A 17,474-nucleotide genomic window follows, 5' to 3' on the forward strand; every position below is an offset into this window, starting at 1 on the left:
CTGCAACCTCTACAGCGCGTTTGCTCATGGCCGGAGGACACAGAACTTACTGAGATGGTCTTGATACACCATGATCCATTTGTAACCGTTGCTTGGCATGGACTGCATGTCAACAAGATCAACTTGTCCTCGAGATGCAAATTCCTTGCTGATGATTGGACGAACAACTACACCTTTTGTCATGGGTCTCTTTATCTTTTTCTGACACTCCTCGCATAGTGACTTGAAAAGCTCGAGCGATTTTGTACTAATGTTTGCATATTTCCTTTTGTGTTTCTTTGATCATTCGATCACGCCCACCATGGCCCGTCGAGATATGACAGAGACACAGACAGAAAGCCACCCAGCCAACCAGGCTAGCAGACAGACAGGCAGATAAAAAGAGCGACAGTGAGATAGAGATAGAGATAGAGAGACAGACAAACAGAAAGGCAGACAGAGACAGAAAGACAAGGCTGGCAGATAGACAGCCAGAGCAAGAATGCTGGGTTGCCTATTAGGCAAAAAAAAAAAAAAGGTCTGTTTACGGTAACATAGGCCCCAAAAATAGGGTCGGTAGGTCGGGATTTTTTTTTTTTCCAAAAAACCATATATTTACGTTATTTTGCAAAACAAACCAAAAAGATTTTTTTTTTTTTTTTTTTTTTTCCCAAATGCCAAAAAAAAGTCTAGGGTCGCGCGAAAAAAATAGGGTCGGTCGGGTTACCGTAAACAGACTATTTTTTATTTTTTTTGCCTTAGCAAAATGAACCAAACGCGGACTGCACTGCAAAGCCAGACTTGGTAGTTTTCGTGATCACCACAAACGTCTTATGATTTTTTTTCACTTTCTTTAATGTGGCTGGCGTGGCGGGTTGGTAGTGTGTCGGACCCAAAAAATGAAGATGTTCCGTTCAAATCAACTTTTTTTTTTTTTTTTTTTTTTAATCTTCTAGCAGTAAATCTATCAAAACCACAACGTAAAATAAAGAAAACGGACTCCTTTTTTTTCTTTTTTTTAAGAATTTTGCGGCAAATTTACTGAAACGTTTTTTACTGTTCAGTAAATTTGTGAAAAAATGACATGCTTATTTCAGGAAATTCGCAAATTTCCTAGAATTTTTAGGAACTGAATTTGTGAAATCCCTGAGTGAAACAGGAAATTCACAAATTTACTGAAATGTTCAGGGATTTCGCAAATTTCCTAGTTTCGCAAGTTTACTGTAACATATATATGTTACAGTAAATTATCAAAACCAGGAAATTTGCGAAATCCCTGAAAATGTCAGTAAATTTGTGAATTTCCTGTTTCACTCGGGGATTTCACGAATTTCCTAAAAAATCTAGGAAATTTGCGAATTTCCTGTTTTCAAAGGGCAGGAAATTCGCAAATTTACTGAAACACATTTGAAGAGAAACAAGTGCTTTGTTGGTTGCTTGTGAACCATTTAATGATTCGGATTTCCTTATATCAAGTTATACACTCATATTTTTTCTGTCTCTCTCTCTCTCTCTCTCTCTCTCTCTCTCTCTCTCTCTCTCTCTCTCTCTCTCTCTCTCTCTCTCTCTCTCTCTCTCTCTCTCTCTCTCTCTCTCTCTCTCTTATACTGTCATGTTTCCTAAAAATGTTTAACATAAAATCTGAACGAGTAAAACTAAAAGGTACATTATGACACTCATCTCTCTCTCTTAAACAGTAATTATTTCATCAATTGTTAACATAAAATCTGAACGAGTACATTAAAAGGTACACTGTGACACTCACATCTCTCTCCTATACTGTCATTTGCGGCCAGCCGTGGTAGAACAGTCCATTATGATACAAGATAAAAACAAAACAAGCCGGGCATGTACAGCACAGACATATGGCACGTACTATAAGCATTCGCTTGAGTTCATGGCCCTATTATTTCTCGTTTTATTATTGTCTCATGTTTAATTGAATAAAACCGTGTTTAAACCAAAACATAATTATGGCAATGAAAAGACGCTTACAAATTTCTTCATGGTGCGTCTTATTTATTGGTGCAGGATTGGCTGCTGTGACATCTTGAGTTGCACAGTACTTTGGCTTTGTAGCACTTGCATTGATTTGTTTTATATTTTGTCGACCCTGCACAGCTGCATTTCACAAAGCCTTGCCCGCCTGATGCTGACTGTTCTATCACGGCTGACCGCAACGACACAGCCTTGTCAAGAGAGACATCTCCTTCGGTTAGCAATCTCTGCGGACATTATCAAACTGGTTTCGAGAATATCCGCCATGTAAGATACCAGCCTTAACCGCCATCGTGTAGATGTCTGTTTCCACGTCCCTGTGTAAAATCACACCAAGTATATTTCTTGGATCTCCTCTGCCACGATCCACTAGAGGCACGGGCACAGCGACATTATCACCAACTTCTCCGGCTTTCAGGTCCACCCGACTTCTCTTCACCATTCGCTGTGCTTGAGACATTTGACCAGAAAAAGCATCTGCTCGACACCGTTTGATCTGATCACTGCGAGCATCCAACATTTGTCCTGGAACATCTGCGATGACCGGTGTGTCCATGCAACTAGTAAGTGATTGCGAACCGAAAGCTGGATCGCTTGATTCAGAAGGAGTCGTGTTTGATCCAGAAGGAGCTGGTGGGTTTGATTCCGAAGGAGCTGGATGGTTTGATTCTGAAGGAGCCTGAGAGTTTGATTCCGAAGGAGCTGGAGGGTTTGATTCTGAAGGAGCCTGAGAGTTTGATTCCGAAGGAGCTGGAGGGTTTGATTCTGAAGGAGCCTGAGAGTTTGATTCCGAAGGAGCTGGAGGGTTTGATTCTGAAGGAGCATGAGAGTTTGATTCCGAAGGAGCTGGAGGGTTTGACTCTGAAGGAGCCTGAGAGTTTGATTCTGAAGGAGCTGGAGGGTTTGATTCTGAATGAGCCTGAGAGTTTGATTCCGAAGGAGCTGGAGGGTTTGATTCTGAATGAGCCTGAGTGTTTGATTCCGAAGGAGCTGGAGGGTTTGATTCTGAAGGAGTCTGAGGGTTTGATTCTGTAGGAGATGGATCGCTGGATTCAGAGGATGGCTGATGCAAAACCAGTGCCAGGAGATCTTCTTCAGTTTCCAAATTCTTCAGGACTTCAAAGGGTAGAGATGATGTTGTGAGCCCAACACTAGCCTCGCTGCCGAATAGTGCTGAGTAGGGGGATCGCTTTATTCCCGAATGATGGGAAGAGTTTTTATAAAAGTGCACAAACTTTATCCCTGTTGCCCAGTCTTGAGTATGGTTGTCCGCCAGCCAGGCCACCAGCATGTCTTCGATGTCACCATTTGCTCTTTCAACCGATCCCTGGCTTTGTGGATGTCGCGGCTTCCCGTGAACTAATACCAATGTTGGCCAAAAATCTTTCAGTTCTGAAATGATGTTGGCTGGGAACTTAGTGCTGTTATCGCTTTGGAGAATTTCAGGAGCACCGATCACGAGAAAGATGTCAAGCAGCTGGGCTGCAACCTCTACAGCGCGTTTGCTCCTAATAGGCCGGAGGACGCAGAACTTGGTGAGATGGTCTTGATACACCATGATTCATTTGTAACCGTTGCTTGGCATGGACTGCATGTCAACAAGATCAACTTGTCCTCGTGATGCAAATTCCTTGCTGATGATTGGACGCACAACTACACCTTTTGTCAAGGGTATCTTTCTCTTATTCTGACATTCCTCGCATAGTGACTTGAAAAGCTCGAGCGATTTGGTGCTAATGTTTGCATATTTCCTTTGTGTTTCTTTGATCATTCGATCACGCCCACCATGGCCCGTCGAGATATGAGCGCGCTTGATGACGTCGAAAGTTTCCTCGATGATGACATAGTAGACAGGGGTTTGTTCAGCACAACTCCTCTTCTTAATGAGCTTTTCAACAGGACCACACTGGAGAACGTCATACCTGAATACACAAATACAAAATGTGTGGTGGGGCACTCGATCCATGCATTGGCAAAAGATGTATTGCGTATGAAAGCCTGTTTTGTTTTTTCAGAGTGACAGTGACAGACAGACACAGACAGACAGACACAGACAGAAAGCCACCCAGCCAGCCAAGCTAGCAGACAGGCAGGCAGATAAAAAGAGCGACAGTGGAGGGCCCCAAAGGGGGGGTATCATCACGATCACGGGAAGGGAAATTTTAGCTTTCACGATCACAGTTACCTTGATTTTTGTTTTCACGATCACAAACACCTTGACGAATAGAGGATCATAGAGTGATACAGCTGTGAAAAATGTACGTTGAAAATAAAATGCTTTGAAATAATGCCCATCACGATCACGAAGACAAATGACGATCACGATCACGAGACTTGATTTTTTTGTCATCACGGATCACGGGCAAAGTCCCATCACGATCACAGAAATTGAAATTTCGGCAATCACGGTCACAGAAAGGTCAAAAAACGCCAATCACGATCACGATTTTAAACCCTTTGGGGCCCTCACAGTGATATAGAGATAGAGAGATAGACAGAAAGGCAGACAGAGACAGACAGACACAGACAGAAAGACACCCAGCCAGCCAGGCTAGCAGACTGGCAGGCAGATAAAAAGAGCGACAGTGAGATAGAGATTGAGAGACAGACACACAGAAAGGCAGACAGAGACAGAAAGACAGCCAGAGCAACAACAACAAAAAAGAGAGAGAGAGAGAGAGAGAGAGAGAGAGAGAGAGAGAGAGAGAGAGAGAGACAGAGAGACAGAGAGACAGAGAGACAGAGAAAGATAAACTCACTTCGCCAGGTTATAATATTCCTGTTGACTTTTGGTTGCGTTGTTCACGGCTGCAGTCTTGACATCTTCCACAATCTTGTTATATTCCGACTTTGGGATTAAACAATATGTTTTATTTTCCTCACGTTGTTTGAAAAGTTCTGTGGTGAACTTCAGTTCAACATCTGCATTGCCTGCCATCCTGTTGGGCTGCCTATCAGCAAAATGAACCAAACGCGGACTGAACTGCAAAGGCTTATGGTCTGTCAGACTTGGTAGTTCAGGTGTGAGCTGTTTTTACATGAGTTTTCGTAATCCCAACACCACAAACTTCTTATAACTTATTTTCACTTTCCTTTCGTGTGGCTGGCGTGGCGGGTTGGTAGTGTGTCGGACCCAAAAATTGAAGATGTTCGGTTGAAATCATGCTCAAATCAACTTTTTGTTTTCTTCTAACAGTAAATCTATCAAAATCACAATGTAAAATAAAGAAAACGGACTCTTTATTTTTTTAAGAATTTTACAAATTTACTGAAACGTTTTTCATTGTTCAGTAAATTTGTGAAAAAATGGCATGCTCATTTCAGGAAATTCGCAAATTTCCTAGAATTTTTAGGAAATTCATGAAATCCCCGAGTGAAACAGGAAATTCACAAATTTATTGAAATTTTCAGGGATTTCGCAAATTTCCTAGTTTCGAGAATTTACTGTAACATATACAACTCACTGACCCACTGAGGCACTCAGTGTCACACAACATGAACACAAACACACACACACACACACACACACACACACACACATCCCCCGGTTCCGCCGCCTTTTCAGCGCAACAGCCTGAAACACGTGCTGAAACAGAACGAATGTTGAATGCCGACAGTCGGTAAAGTCTCGTGCAATCCTCTGCACTATCGTGGCTACATACCATGTCGCTAGAAAAGTTAAGAGTGGTTTCCCTTGTGTTGGCAAGCAAGCTCGTACAGCACAAGTTTGTTCGGAACTACGATACTGCACTTGCAAGATATCCTTTGATATCTGCGATTTATCATGGTAAGTATACTGCGCAAAATAGAGGCGCAAAAGCGCCGCCTTTTGTTACCTTTAAAAGGCGTAAGCTTGTGGCAGGGGCCATTTAACAAAGTGTGTGAGATAGTCAGTTTTTGCAGAAGATTTTTTCAGTGAAATAGCTGCATGATAATCGAAATCAAATTTTAGAAGACCGTCATTGTCATAGATTTTGTTGTTGCTGTTGTTTTTGAATAATTCTATGCCACTACAGAACAAAACATAAACGTATTGGGATTAATGGAAAGATCATGTACAGAGGGAATTAAGGGTGGTGAAGTTTTCTTGTCTTTCTTGTTACTCAGTTCTGAGTTCTGCATGGTTACTTCAATGTTGTTGCCTTGATTTGCCTCGAGTCGTTGTTTGTTTTGGTGGCATTCTCCACAGTCATCGTCTTTTCTGTCCCCCCCCCCCCCCCCTCTCTCTCTCTCTCTCTCTCTCTCTCTCTCTCTCTCTCTCTCTCTCTGATTTGATCTCTCTCTCTCTCTATTTCTCTCTCTCACTCTCTCTCTCTCTCTCTCTCTCTCTCAAAGTTTTTTCTCAAAGAGGAAGGGTTCCCTTTATCTCATGGAAACACCTGAACAGATTTGTTGTGGTGCACATGATTGCTTACACCACAAGGCATGTACAATTACAGTTGTGTGCTTTATTGCTGCTTTGTGTTTAGTTTAAGCCAGCACCACAAGGTAACGCCAAGGGAGGGGGCAACAGCAGCGAATCAGAATCAGACTGGGACACAACGGTAGATTTTCCGACGCCACGCCACACCCCCAGGGGAGGTGCCACAGTACCAGACAGTGGCGCTGAAGACTCACAAGCTCAGCCGACTCCAAGAACTCGCGGCTCGCTTACAGGTATGAATTTCCTCTGATAAAGAAGTGTTCTTCCTGCTGCTGTTAAAAACTGACGTTGATATTGAATAGATACAAAGAACAGAACAGCAGATCAGTGAATGAGTGATGCTATGCTATGCTAAATTTATTTTTCTTTCCCAAGAACTAGATTCTATTTGGGACATAACGTGGATATGTTACGACAGATCGGTGACTGCTTTGAGAAAGCCTGAATAAACCTACACATGCAGGCATGCATGTACACACATACCGAGCGTGCACACATGAACACACATACAAACACAAAGAATTTTACAGTTGCTGCTGCTGCAGTATATTCCCCTGTATGTGTTTGTATGTGTGTGAGTTAGTGAGTACATGTGTGTGTGCGAGCTGTTAAATAATACAAAATCTGCTTCGTAACTGAATTGATAGATGAAGGCGACGGGCGCTGTGGCGGGGTGGTAAGACGTCGGCCTCTTAATCGGAAGGTCGAGGGTTCGAATCCCGGCCGCAGCCGCCTGGTGGGTTAAGTGTGGAGATTTTTCCGATCTCCCAGGTCAACTTATGTGCAGACCTGCTAGTGGCTTATCCCCCTTCGTGTGTACACACAAGCACAAGACCAAGTGCGCACGGAAAAGATCCTGTAATCCATGTCAGAGTTCGGTGGGTTATAGAAACACGAAAATACCCAGCATGCTTCCTCCGAAAGCGGCGTATGGCTGCCTTAATGGCGGAGTAAAAACGGTCATACACGTAAAATTCCACTCCTGCAAAAACACGAGTGTACGTGGGAGTTTCAGCCCACGAACGCAGAAGAAGAAGAAGATAGATGAAGTACATTGTAATTACTAAATGCCCCATATTTGCCTGATAACTCTTTGTTGTTGTTGTTTTCTCACCAGTGGTATTCATGATCAGAGAACATATGCACCTGTAGAGACTACCGTACTTTCCGGGTCATAAGGCGCGACTTTTTTCCTCGAGTTGGGAACCACCTCTCATGGCAAAAACTGGGTCATTGACCCCTGGGAAGAAGGTCGTGTCTATAAACAAGGCCACCCAGCTATCACAATGCCTTTGATCTGGCCGCACACACAGACCACACATATTTTCACTCAGTTAAAGTCGGTCACTGACCCCGGTGCAGGAAGTGTTTCCTCTCTCAGATATGACAGGGGAACCACCTCTCATGGCAAAAACTGGGTCATTTTGGTGCGCCCTATCGGCCCCCTGCGTCCAATGGGTGACTGGATTACAATTTTTTTTAAAAAGAAGGGGGTGCGTCTTGTATAACGAAGCGCCTTGTCACCCGGAGGTAGTCAAAAAACATCTTTCATTGCAGGTGTCTCCTCACAACAAAAATACTCTAGTCAAGGGACCTAAAAATAACAGGTGTCCTTTATTTGAAGGTGTCCTCTTGTCAGACTGACATCACATTACAGGTATTATTGTAGTTGGTAATTGACAGGTAAAGGGGACAAGACAAGTGAGGACACCCCACGTAGCGCCCGGCGTGAAGACACCGGTCTGCTCAGTGCCAGAAGAGACAACAAAACACCGGCTTCAGCGTCTGGCGTGCAGTTGTCTCCATTGTAAGTGGCATAACTTTCAACAGCTTTTCTTTCATGTAGCGTATTTTATGACCTTCAAAGCGCATCTGTTTTACTCTGCTCGGACTCCTGAAGTTGAGCCGTGGAACAGGTTTTTTTTTAAAGTTTTGTCTTTGACAATATTCGCACATTTACTTGCAAAGTCAACATCAGCCATGCCCAAAATGCAGCGTTTTGCATTCGATGGGGAGTTTGAATTAAAGGCGATTGCGCTCGCAGAAGAAAAAAAGAAAAAGCAATATAGATGATGAAGATGAAGTGCATTGTTCGGATGGAATAACCTATCGGTCCGAACCGAAGCAACAATCTGCCAAAGGATGTGTATAAAAACTTTGCATCGTCAGAAGTTACACATCCAAAATTGTGTCCAAGAATCTGATTGCACTTGACAGCATTATGAACATGGACAAAGTTCTGGTACCTTTTAACATGCCTCTGACAAATCTGTCAGCATGAAAGGAGGGTCTTTAGGATCTCTGAAAACAACTGGCATTGATGAAACATGATTTACAGGTGCCCATAGTAAACCATAATAGGGAAGAAGCTTCGGGATTCAGAGAAGGCAGAGATAGCTACAGCAGACGACACTACTGAAGCAGATGACACTAATGACTCAGAAGATGACGCCACACTCGGCAAATATATAGTCGCTTCCAGACTTAGTAGCAGAATTAGCTCTCATGCAACTGTTTGTTTCAGGAGTTGTATTTCTCGGGTTTTTCAAATAATGAAGTCTAAGATATGCAAACATTTCCCTGAGATACTGTTATATGTAGCAGCTGCTGTTGTTTTGCAATTTTCTTGATTTTTTCACCCACTGAATGAATCAGTATCTGAATGTGTGCGATTGAAATGTTACTTTGCGATAGTTTGCACACCCTAAACGTTTTTCAATCAAAGAAATGTGTGCGATTGAAATGTTACTTTGCGATAGTTTGCACACCCTAAACGTTTTTCAATCAAAGAAATGTGTGCGATTGAAATGTTACTTTGCGATAGTTTGCACACCCTAAACGTTTTTCAATCAAAGAAATGTGTGCGATTGAAATGTTACTTTGCGATAGTTTGCACACCCTAAACGTTTTTCAATCAAAGAAATGTGTGCGATTGAAATGTTACTTTGCGATAGTTTGCACACCCTAAAAGTTTTTCAATCAAAGAAATGTGTGCGATTGAAATGTTACTTTGCGATAGTTTGCACACCCTAAACGTTTTTCAATCAAAGAAATGTGTGCGATTGAAATGTTACTTTGCGATAGTTTGCACACCCTAAACGTTTTTCAATCAAAGAAATGTGTGCGATTGAAATGTTACTTTGCGATAGTTTGCACACCCTAAACGTTTTTCAATCAAAGAAATGTGTGCGATTGAAATGTTACTTTGCGATAGTTTGCACACCCTAAAAGTTTTTCAATCAAAGAAATGTGTGCGATTGAAATGTTACTTTGCGATAGTTTGCACACCCTAAACGTTTTTCAATCAAAGAAATGTGTGCGATTGAAATGTTACTTTGCGATAGTTTGCACACCCTAAACGTTTTTCAATCAAAGAAATGTGTGCGATTGAAATGTTACTTTGCGATAGTTTGCACACCCTAAACGTTTTTCAATCAAAGAAATGTGTGCGATTGAAATGTTACTTTGCGATAGTTTGCACACCCTAAACGTTTTACAATCAAAGAAATGTGTGCGATTGAAATGTTACTTTGCGATAGTTTGCACACCCTAAACGTTTTTCAATCAAAGAAATGTGTGCTGCTTATCTTCTATCTGCATGATTTGCGTGAATAAAATACTTTCTTCTCTAAAAACAGGGGGTTGCGTCTAATGGGCTGTATCACCTTGTACGGGTCGTTAGAAAAAGTACCTTTGAACTTCTGAACAGGATGTCGAAAAACTAGCAGAACACAGAGTTTGAATTTGTTTGTAGTTGTGAAATAATAATACATCAATTGCGGAGTGTATCACTGTGCTTACACTGGTTGTCTTCCAAGGTACTGTGCACTTCCAAACATGTTTTACTGATGAATAATTATGTTTAAAACACTTTCACCGAATCCAGTTTTGTGACTTTTCAAAGGAAACATGGGTGTTGAGAGGGGGCAAGACATTAATCAGCATAAGTTGTAGGTACAATGAATGAAATATTTTTTTATTAATTTATCTATCTATTGATTTGTATATTCATGTATCTACAGTGATTCAGGATCAAGAAATCCAAGTCCTGTTCCACCGTTCACTGCTGGGTTTCGTGACGCAATAAGAAGTATGTATTTTATAAGGCCAAGAACAAAAACTCCCTGACTGACCTTTTTTTTCCCTCCCAACCCCAGAAAAAAAGTTTTTGACCTTCAAAATCAAAATTAATAACAAATCATAAAACTTGATTTTGCAGACTTTACAAAAGAAGTTACCGTATTTGACGGATTACAAGACGCACCGTTTTATAAGCCGCACCCCCGACTTTTTTTAAAAAAAATAGGAACGAGCCACGTATAAATAGGCCGCGTCACTATATTAGCCGCCGTCGAAACAAATATAATCAGATCGTATCAATCAAAACAACCAGGCAAACAAAAGTACGGTATTTGGCGAAATTGGCTCCGAGAATAAACAAGTGAAACAAAAAAGAAAAGTGAAAAAGTTTGAAGAAAAATATCACACACACAATTTGTAACCAACACACACATGTAGTCCCGCCCGGAATAAGCTCTTTTGGGATGATTTACGACTTTTGCACACATTTCGAGCAGACGAAATCACATGGCAGCTCTCGCTCCTCCAACTATCGCGAGACACAAAAAAACGAAATCTCGCGCGCGCGAGATCCTGATACATCCGGTGTTTCTCTGTACGCTATCTTGTCACGACGACTTGTTGACAAACGAAGATTCGCGAAAGAAAGACAAAAGCGCCGAGTCTTGAGTAGAGAGCTAATAAAGTACCGGTAATCGCTAATCGAGCGAAATGAAAATCCGCGGCGACTTCCATTAGGTGAATGCTATTCAAGTTTAGGTAACATTTTAGCCGCATCTTTTTATAAGCCGCAATGCGATTTTTTTTTTTTTTAAGTCGCGGCTTGTAGTCCGTCAAATACGGTACTCATCTCCAACACAGCTTGTGCAATTTCCGGCCAATAAGGAACCACATGAACCTGTGTACATAAAAAATTACTTCACTAACAAACAAGAATTTAGAAAAGTAACAGACCTACCGACACTCATTTTGTTTTACCTTTTCAGGTGGATGTGAAAGACATTTATTTTTAAAAATGGAAAAAAATGTGCAGGGATATCATCTGGAGAAATGCACATGTAAAATTTCATAAACATCTATTCAGTAGTTTTCCTGGAACCACACACACACACACACACACACACACACACACACACACACACACACACACACACACACACACACACACACACACACACACACACACACATGCACACACACACACACACATGCACACACACACACACACACACACACACACACATATGTGAACGGCTCAGATCATGGGTAATGACGTCATCAAAGACATCTATCGAAAAATGAAAACTCTCATGTGAAGTTTCATGAAGATCGGTTCAGTTGTTTTCTCGGAATCGCTCTACACATGCACTCACACACACATACACCACAACCTTCATCTCGATTTCCAGTCTATGTTAAAACATTTAGTCAAAACTTGACTTAATGTTATAAAGCAAATGTTTGCCAGGCTAAGAAGGAGGGCCTCTCATATCTACAAATGAAAAGACGGCTATCAACAATTATGCACATTTTTAAAGAAACTGGCAAGCAGTAAGTAGTGCGTAGAGTTAGGCCTCAATGATTTTGAAAAGGAGGTTCTCAGTTAAAGCCATGTTGTTGGGGTTTTTTTTCGGTTTTTTTTTCCGCATGTGCCTTTCATCAAAATCATTGAAGTGGCGAGGATGTAGCTCAGTCGGTAGCGCGCTGGATTTGTATCCAGTTGGCCGCTGTCAGCGTGAGTTCGTCCCCACGTTCGGCGAGAGATTTATTTCTCAGAGTCAACTTTGTGTGCAGACTCTCCTCGGTGTCCGAACACCCCCGTGTGTACACGCAAGCACAAGACCAAGTGCGCACGAAAAAGATCCTGTGATCCATGTCAGAGTTCGGTGGGTTATAGAAACACGTAAATACCCAGCATGAAAACGAAATACGAAAACAGCGTATGGCTGCCTAAATGGCGGGGTAAAAAACGGTCATACACGTAAAATTCCACTCGTGCAAAAAACACGAGTGTACGTGGGAGTTTCAGCCCACGAACGCAGCAGAAGAAGAAGAAGAAGAAGAAGAAGAAGAAAATCATTGAAATCTTGCAAGTGAAAGTTACAGTGAAACCCCCATTTTAAGACATCCTCCTTATTAAGACCTTGTTTTCTCAAACTCACTGTTCATAACCTCTGTGAATTGACCCCCATTTTAAGACCCCCTCCGTTTTTCTTCTGCGTTCGTGGGCTGAAACTCCCATGTACACTCGTGTTTTTTGCACGAGTGGAATTTTACGTGTATGACCGTTTTTACCCCGCCATTAAGGCAGCCATTCGCCGCTTTCGGAGGAAGCATGCTGGATATTTTCGTGTTTCTATAACCCACCGAACTCGGACATGGATTACAGGATCTTTTCCGTGCGCACTTGGTCTTGTGCTTGCGTGTACACACGAAGGGGGATAAGCCACTAGCAGGTCTGCACATAAGTTGACCTGGGAGATCGGAAAAATCTCCACACTTAACCCACCAGGCGGCCGCGACCGGGATTCGAACCCTCGACCTTCCGATTAAGAGGCCGACGTCTTACCACCCCGCCACAGCGCCCGTCACCCCCTCCGTTTTAAGACCTGAATTTCTCAGATTTGTGGAGGTCTGAAAAGGGGGTTCCACTGTACTTTAGGCACTGTTAAAAATGTGGTCGCCATGCACTGATTCTTTCATGACTCATAGCTTCTGAATGTTTCACCAGCTAACACATCAGTGTGTCGATCCTTATATAGCCAGATGCTTTCCTTCACACATCCGACAAGTTGCATTACTGCTTACGTGTTCATTAGGATAAGAAGTACTTTGCGGATGCACCATGCATGATGCGCAAACAGTATTTTAATTATATGAGTCGGCACCCACTATCATATCAAGGCGGCTGTTACAGATAATTGATTTGGAGATCGAGGGGCGGCGCGACCAAGATTCTTTTACAATGACTTTCTTTGATCGCCAGAACGTAAATGCACACAGCCACAAGGCTAAAAGAGACGGTAACAATGCCTAACTCATTAACATGTACGAAGTAACATCACATAAAAACTTAAAATAGGATATATAAAAAAAAATCTTCTTTAAAATCTAATCAATAAGGTAGGCAGGCAATAAACGCTTCTTTATGTGAAATACAGTTGGTATCCAACATGCTCTCTCTCTCTAAGTTGTTTTCAGCAGCCAAGACCTATCCTGACTCTGAACAATAACGTATGAAGGGATAAAGACAATTTGTGACAGTATTGTTGTTGGCACTTCAGATGGAGATCACAGCGGAAGAACTTCCCCTGCGCCTCCATCAGGCAGAGACCGCAAGGGCAACAAGTATGAACCGCCTTCACAATCCAGAGTTCCTGTTGCTGTTGATGGTAAGACAATACATGTAGCTATAGTCACTCAGACTTTTGTCACAGATGTATAGGATCTTCTTCGTTTTGTCGTTCGCTGTTAAATCGTCAGTCCGGACTGCAGGGCGAAATTAACATGCTGTCCTCTCCAAGTCCTCTCTGGGGCCGTATAGCTTCTTTTGTAGCGCTGTCTCCTCTGGCCAGATGGTGTCCCTCAGAGCACTGTATAGGATGAAGAGTGAAACTGATTCTTTTCCATCAACTGTCTGCTCACCCACCCAACACCCAACACCCTTCCATACACATTGTGACTGTCCCACCCCTACCCCCAACTCTTTTTGTGTTGTAGTTATGTGTGTTGTGTGTTTGCTTGGAGCTTCCTTTACTTATTTTCCTTTTTCTTTTGTTCATCCTTTTGTTATTTATGTTTGTGTGTGCCTGCTTTTTTTTTCTAAACTATTTCTTGCTGTCTCGGCATAGAAATTTGAAGTATATATTGTGAAATGATCATCATTATACAGTGGAACCCCCCTTTTAAGACCTCCAAAACTCTAAGAAAATCAGGTCTTAAAAATGAGGGGGTCTTAATGAAGGGGGTAAATTTACAGAGGTTCTGAACAGAAAACCTGAGAAAACAGGGTCTTAAAAGGGAGGGAGTCTTAAATTTGGGGGCGGGGATATAGCTCAGTTGGTAGCGCGCTGGATTTGTATTCAGTTGGCCGCTGTCAGCGTGAGTTCGATCCCAGGTTCGGCGGAAATTTATTTCAGAGTCAAATTTGTGTGCAGACTCTCTTCGGTGTCCGAACTCCCCCCTGTGTACACTACATTGGGTGTGCACGTTAAAGATCCCACGATTGACAAAAGGGTCTTTCCTGGCAAAAATTGCTTAGGCACAGTTAATAATTGTCTACCTATACCCGTGTGACTTGGAATAATAGGCCGTGAAAGGTAAATATGCGCCGAAATGGCTGCAATTACTGGCCGTATAAAATTTCATCTCACACGGCATCACTGCAGAGCGCCTAGAACTGTACCCACGGAATATGCGCGATATAAGCCTCATTGATTGATTGATTGATTGATTAAAAGGGGGGTTCCACTGTATAGTCACAGTGTGGATATGTTACAACCCTGCTGGTGGCTTGTTTGCATTTTAGCTGTGTTGAGACAGTAAGTAAAAGTAGGAAAGTTGTCACTCGAGGGTGGCTTTCCTTCTGGTGATGACGTAATTCATATTCTTACACATTAATTGTTGAGACATAGAGTCAATGCCATACAAGCCATCAGCATGGATTTAAACTTTATTTACCGTGAGAGAAAAACGCAGATTCCTTCAAGAAACCCCATGTAATGAAGACACTTTAAAGTTCAAGCTCTGTTAAATTCTTCACTACATTTAAACCTTCAGTGGAACAAAGGAAACTGCACTCAACTTGACAGTTAACAGCAAAAAATATAGGTGGGTGTGTTTTGACAAAGTATAGTTCCGTCCTGAATCCGTGTCTAAGTATTCTAGTCTGTCCTGTTTCTTTATGCAGTTCTTCTTTTCCTTCTGGTCTTAATTCCTATTAGTTTTGTGAAGTCATAATGCTAAAGAAGGCTTATTTAGTCAAGATATATCTACCCAGGGTGGTTTTTTATATTTAGTCAAGTTTTGACTAAATATTTTAACATCGAGGGGGAATCGAAACGAGGGTCGTGGTGTATGTGCGTATGTGTGTGTGTGCGTGCGTGTGTGTGTGTGTGTAGAGCGATTCAGACTAAACTACAGGACCGATCTTTATGAAATTTGACATGAGAGTTCCTGGGTATGAAATCTCGGAACGTTTTTTTCATTTTTTTGATAAATGTCTTTGATGACGTCATATCCGGCTTTTCGTGAAAGTTGAGGCGGCACTGTCACGCCCTCATTTTTCAACCAAATTGGTTGAAATTTTGGTCAAGTACTCTTCGACGAAGCCCGGGGTTCGGTATTGCATTTCAGCTTGGTGGCTTAAAAATTAATTAATGACTTTGGTCATTAAAAATCTGAAAATTGTAAAAAAAAATAAAAAATTATAAAACGATCCAAATTTACGTTTATCTTATTCTCCATCATTTGCTGATTCCAAAAACATATAAATATGTTATATTCGGATTAAAAACAAGCTCTGAAAATTAAATATATAAAAATTATTATCAAATTTTTTTTTTCGAAATCAATTTAAAAACACTTTCATCTTATTCCTTGTCGGTTCCTGATTCCAAAAATATATAGATATGATATGTTTGGATTAAAAACACGCTCAGAAAGTTAAAACGAAGAGAGGTACAGAAAAGCGTGCTATGCAGCATAGCGTAACCACTACCCCGCTCTTCTTGTCAATTTCACTGCCTATGCCGTGAGCGGTGGACCACGAGTATACGGTCTTGCTGCGTTGCATTGCGTTCAGTTTCATTCTGTGAGTTCGACAGCTACTTGACTAAATATTGTATTTTCGCCTTACGCGACTTGTTTTTCCATTATCAGGGCGAGTTTTATTTATGTTCTTGCTAAAAATACAAACTAAGTATTATCTAAAAGATTTTTGGGTAGTACGTGTACCTGCAATGTGATGCCCCTCTAATGAGAAGACACCTCCCATGAAACAGGACACGTTCTTGTTTATCACCTAAACCAAAATGCACCAATCATGGCAAGCCACCTGCAATGTTGGGACGTGTCTAGTTGGTCTCAAAGGTGGCATTTGATTACAGGTACCGCTGTAGTGTGTAATTATCATGCTGATGCAGAATTGTTAATATATCCATCCTTAGTGTTAATTGACAAGCCTTTTTTTGTACATGTCTTTGCTACGTATGCAAACTTAGAGCCTACTTAGTGTTGTTGTTGTTGTTGTTGTTGTTGTTGTTGTTGTTGTTGTTGTTGTTGTTGTTGTTGTTGTTTTTAAATCATGTTTCCTTTGGTGTAGATAATGCAAAATGTAAAAAAAAAATATTTGTCATCATTTTCACGAGTTTTCATTCATAACCAGACGAGGAATAAATCTCATTTTCCCCATGCAATAAATCGCGGTGGTGAATGGGTTTGAGCTTTCAGGTGAAACATATGAGGCAAGGTCACATCATAATGTTTGGTTTTGAATGTAAACAGAGGGTCCTGTACCAGACTGGGACGATTCCGACGCAGAGCAGCAGACGTTGAGAGAACTTCGCACCACCCTTCAGAAAGAGAAGACACGTGAAAATGAAAGCAAAGCTGCCCAGAAAGCTTTACCAGGTAAGTTAATGTCAAGGCTGGTTGGTGGGTGTTTTCCCGTATGTGAGTGAAGAAAGACATGATGTACAGTGGAGAGAAAAAAAAACTTAGGGTTTCATTCTTTTCATTTATTTTTCAGCTTGAAGCGGACTGTATGCAACTGAGGCAAAAAAACAAAAAAAACAAAAAAAAAATGATGTACAGTGGAACCCCACTTGTGAGACCCCCAATTTCAGACTCCCTCTTCTTCTTCTTCTTCTGCGTTCGTGGGCTGAAACTCCCACGTACACTCGTGTTTTTTGCACGAGTGGAATTTTACGTGTATGGCCGTTTTTTACCCCGCCATTTCGGCAGCCATACGCCGTTTTCGGAGGAAGCATGCTGG

The 17,474-nt window shown here is 41.7% G+C and overlaps 1 protein-coding gene and 1 long non-coding RNA gene across 3 annotated transcripts in view; both read left to right on the forward strand.

The window, feature by feature from the left end:
* The window catches only part of LOC138978507 (uncharacterized), a 102,372-nt gene that overhangs the window by 19,071 nt on the left and 65,827 nt on the right, over window positions 1-17,474 (forward strand). The window lies entirely within an intron of this gene.
* LOC138978506 (uncharacterized) overlaps window positions 5,667-17,474 on the forward strand; it is a 38,424-nt gene continuing 26,616 nt past the window's right edge. The window contains exons 1-6 of one of the 2 annotated variants that reach the window (XM_070351243.1): window positions 5,667-5,764; window positions 6,447-6,633; window positions 8,084-8,207; window positions 10,423-10,490; window positions 13,765-13,872; window positions 16,985-17,110. In XM_070351243.1, the coding sequence (XP_070207344.1) occupies window positions 5,762-5,764; window positions 6,447-6,633; window positions 8,084-8,207; window positions 10,423-10,490; window positions 13,765-13,872; window positions 16,985-17,110 (616 nt within the window). In that variant the 5' untranslated portion in view covers window positions 5,667-5,761. Of the gene's footprint in view, window positions 5,765-6,446; window positions 6,634-8,083; window positions 8,208-10,422; window positions 10,491-13,233; window positions 13,504-13,764; window positions 13,873-16,984; window positions 17,111-17,474 lie in introns of those variants that run through there. The other variant, XM_070351244.1, reaches the window with a different exon arrangement.

This window comes from Littorina saxatilis, linkage group LG10 (genome assembly GCF_037325665.1).
Source record: "Littorina saxatilis isolate snail1 linkage group LG10, US_GU_Lsax_2.0, whole genome shotgun sequence".
NCBI lineage: Eukaryota > Metazoa > Mollusca > Gastropoda > Littorinimorpha > Littorinidae > Littorina > Littorina saxatilis.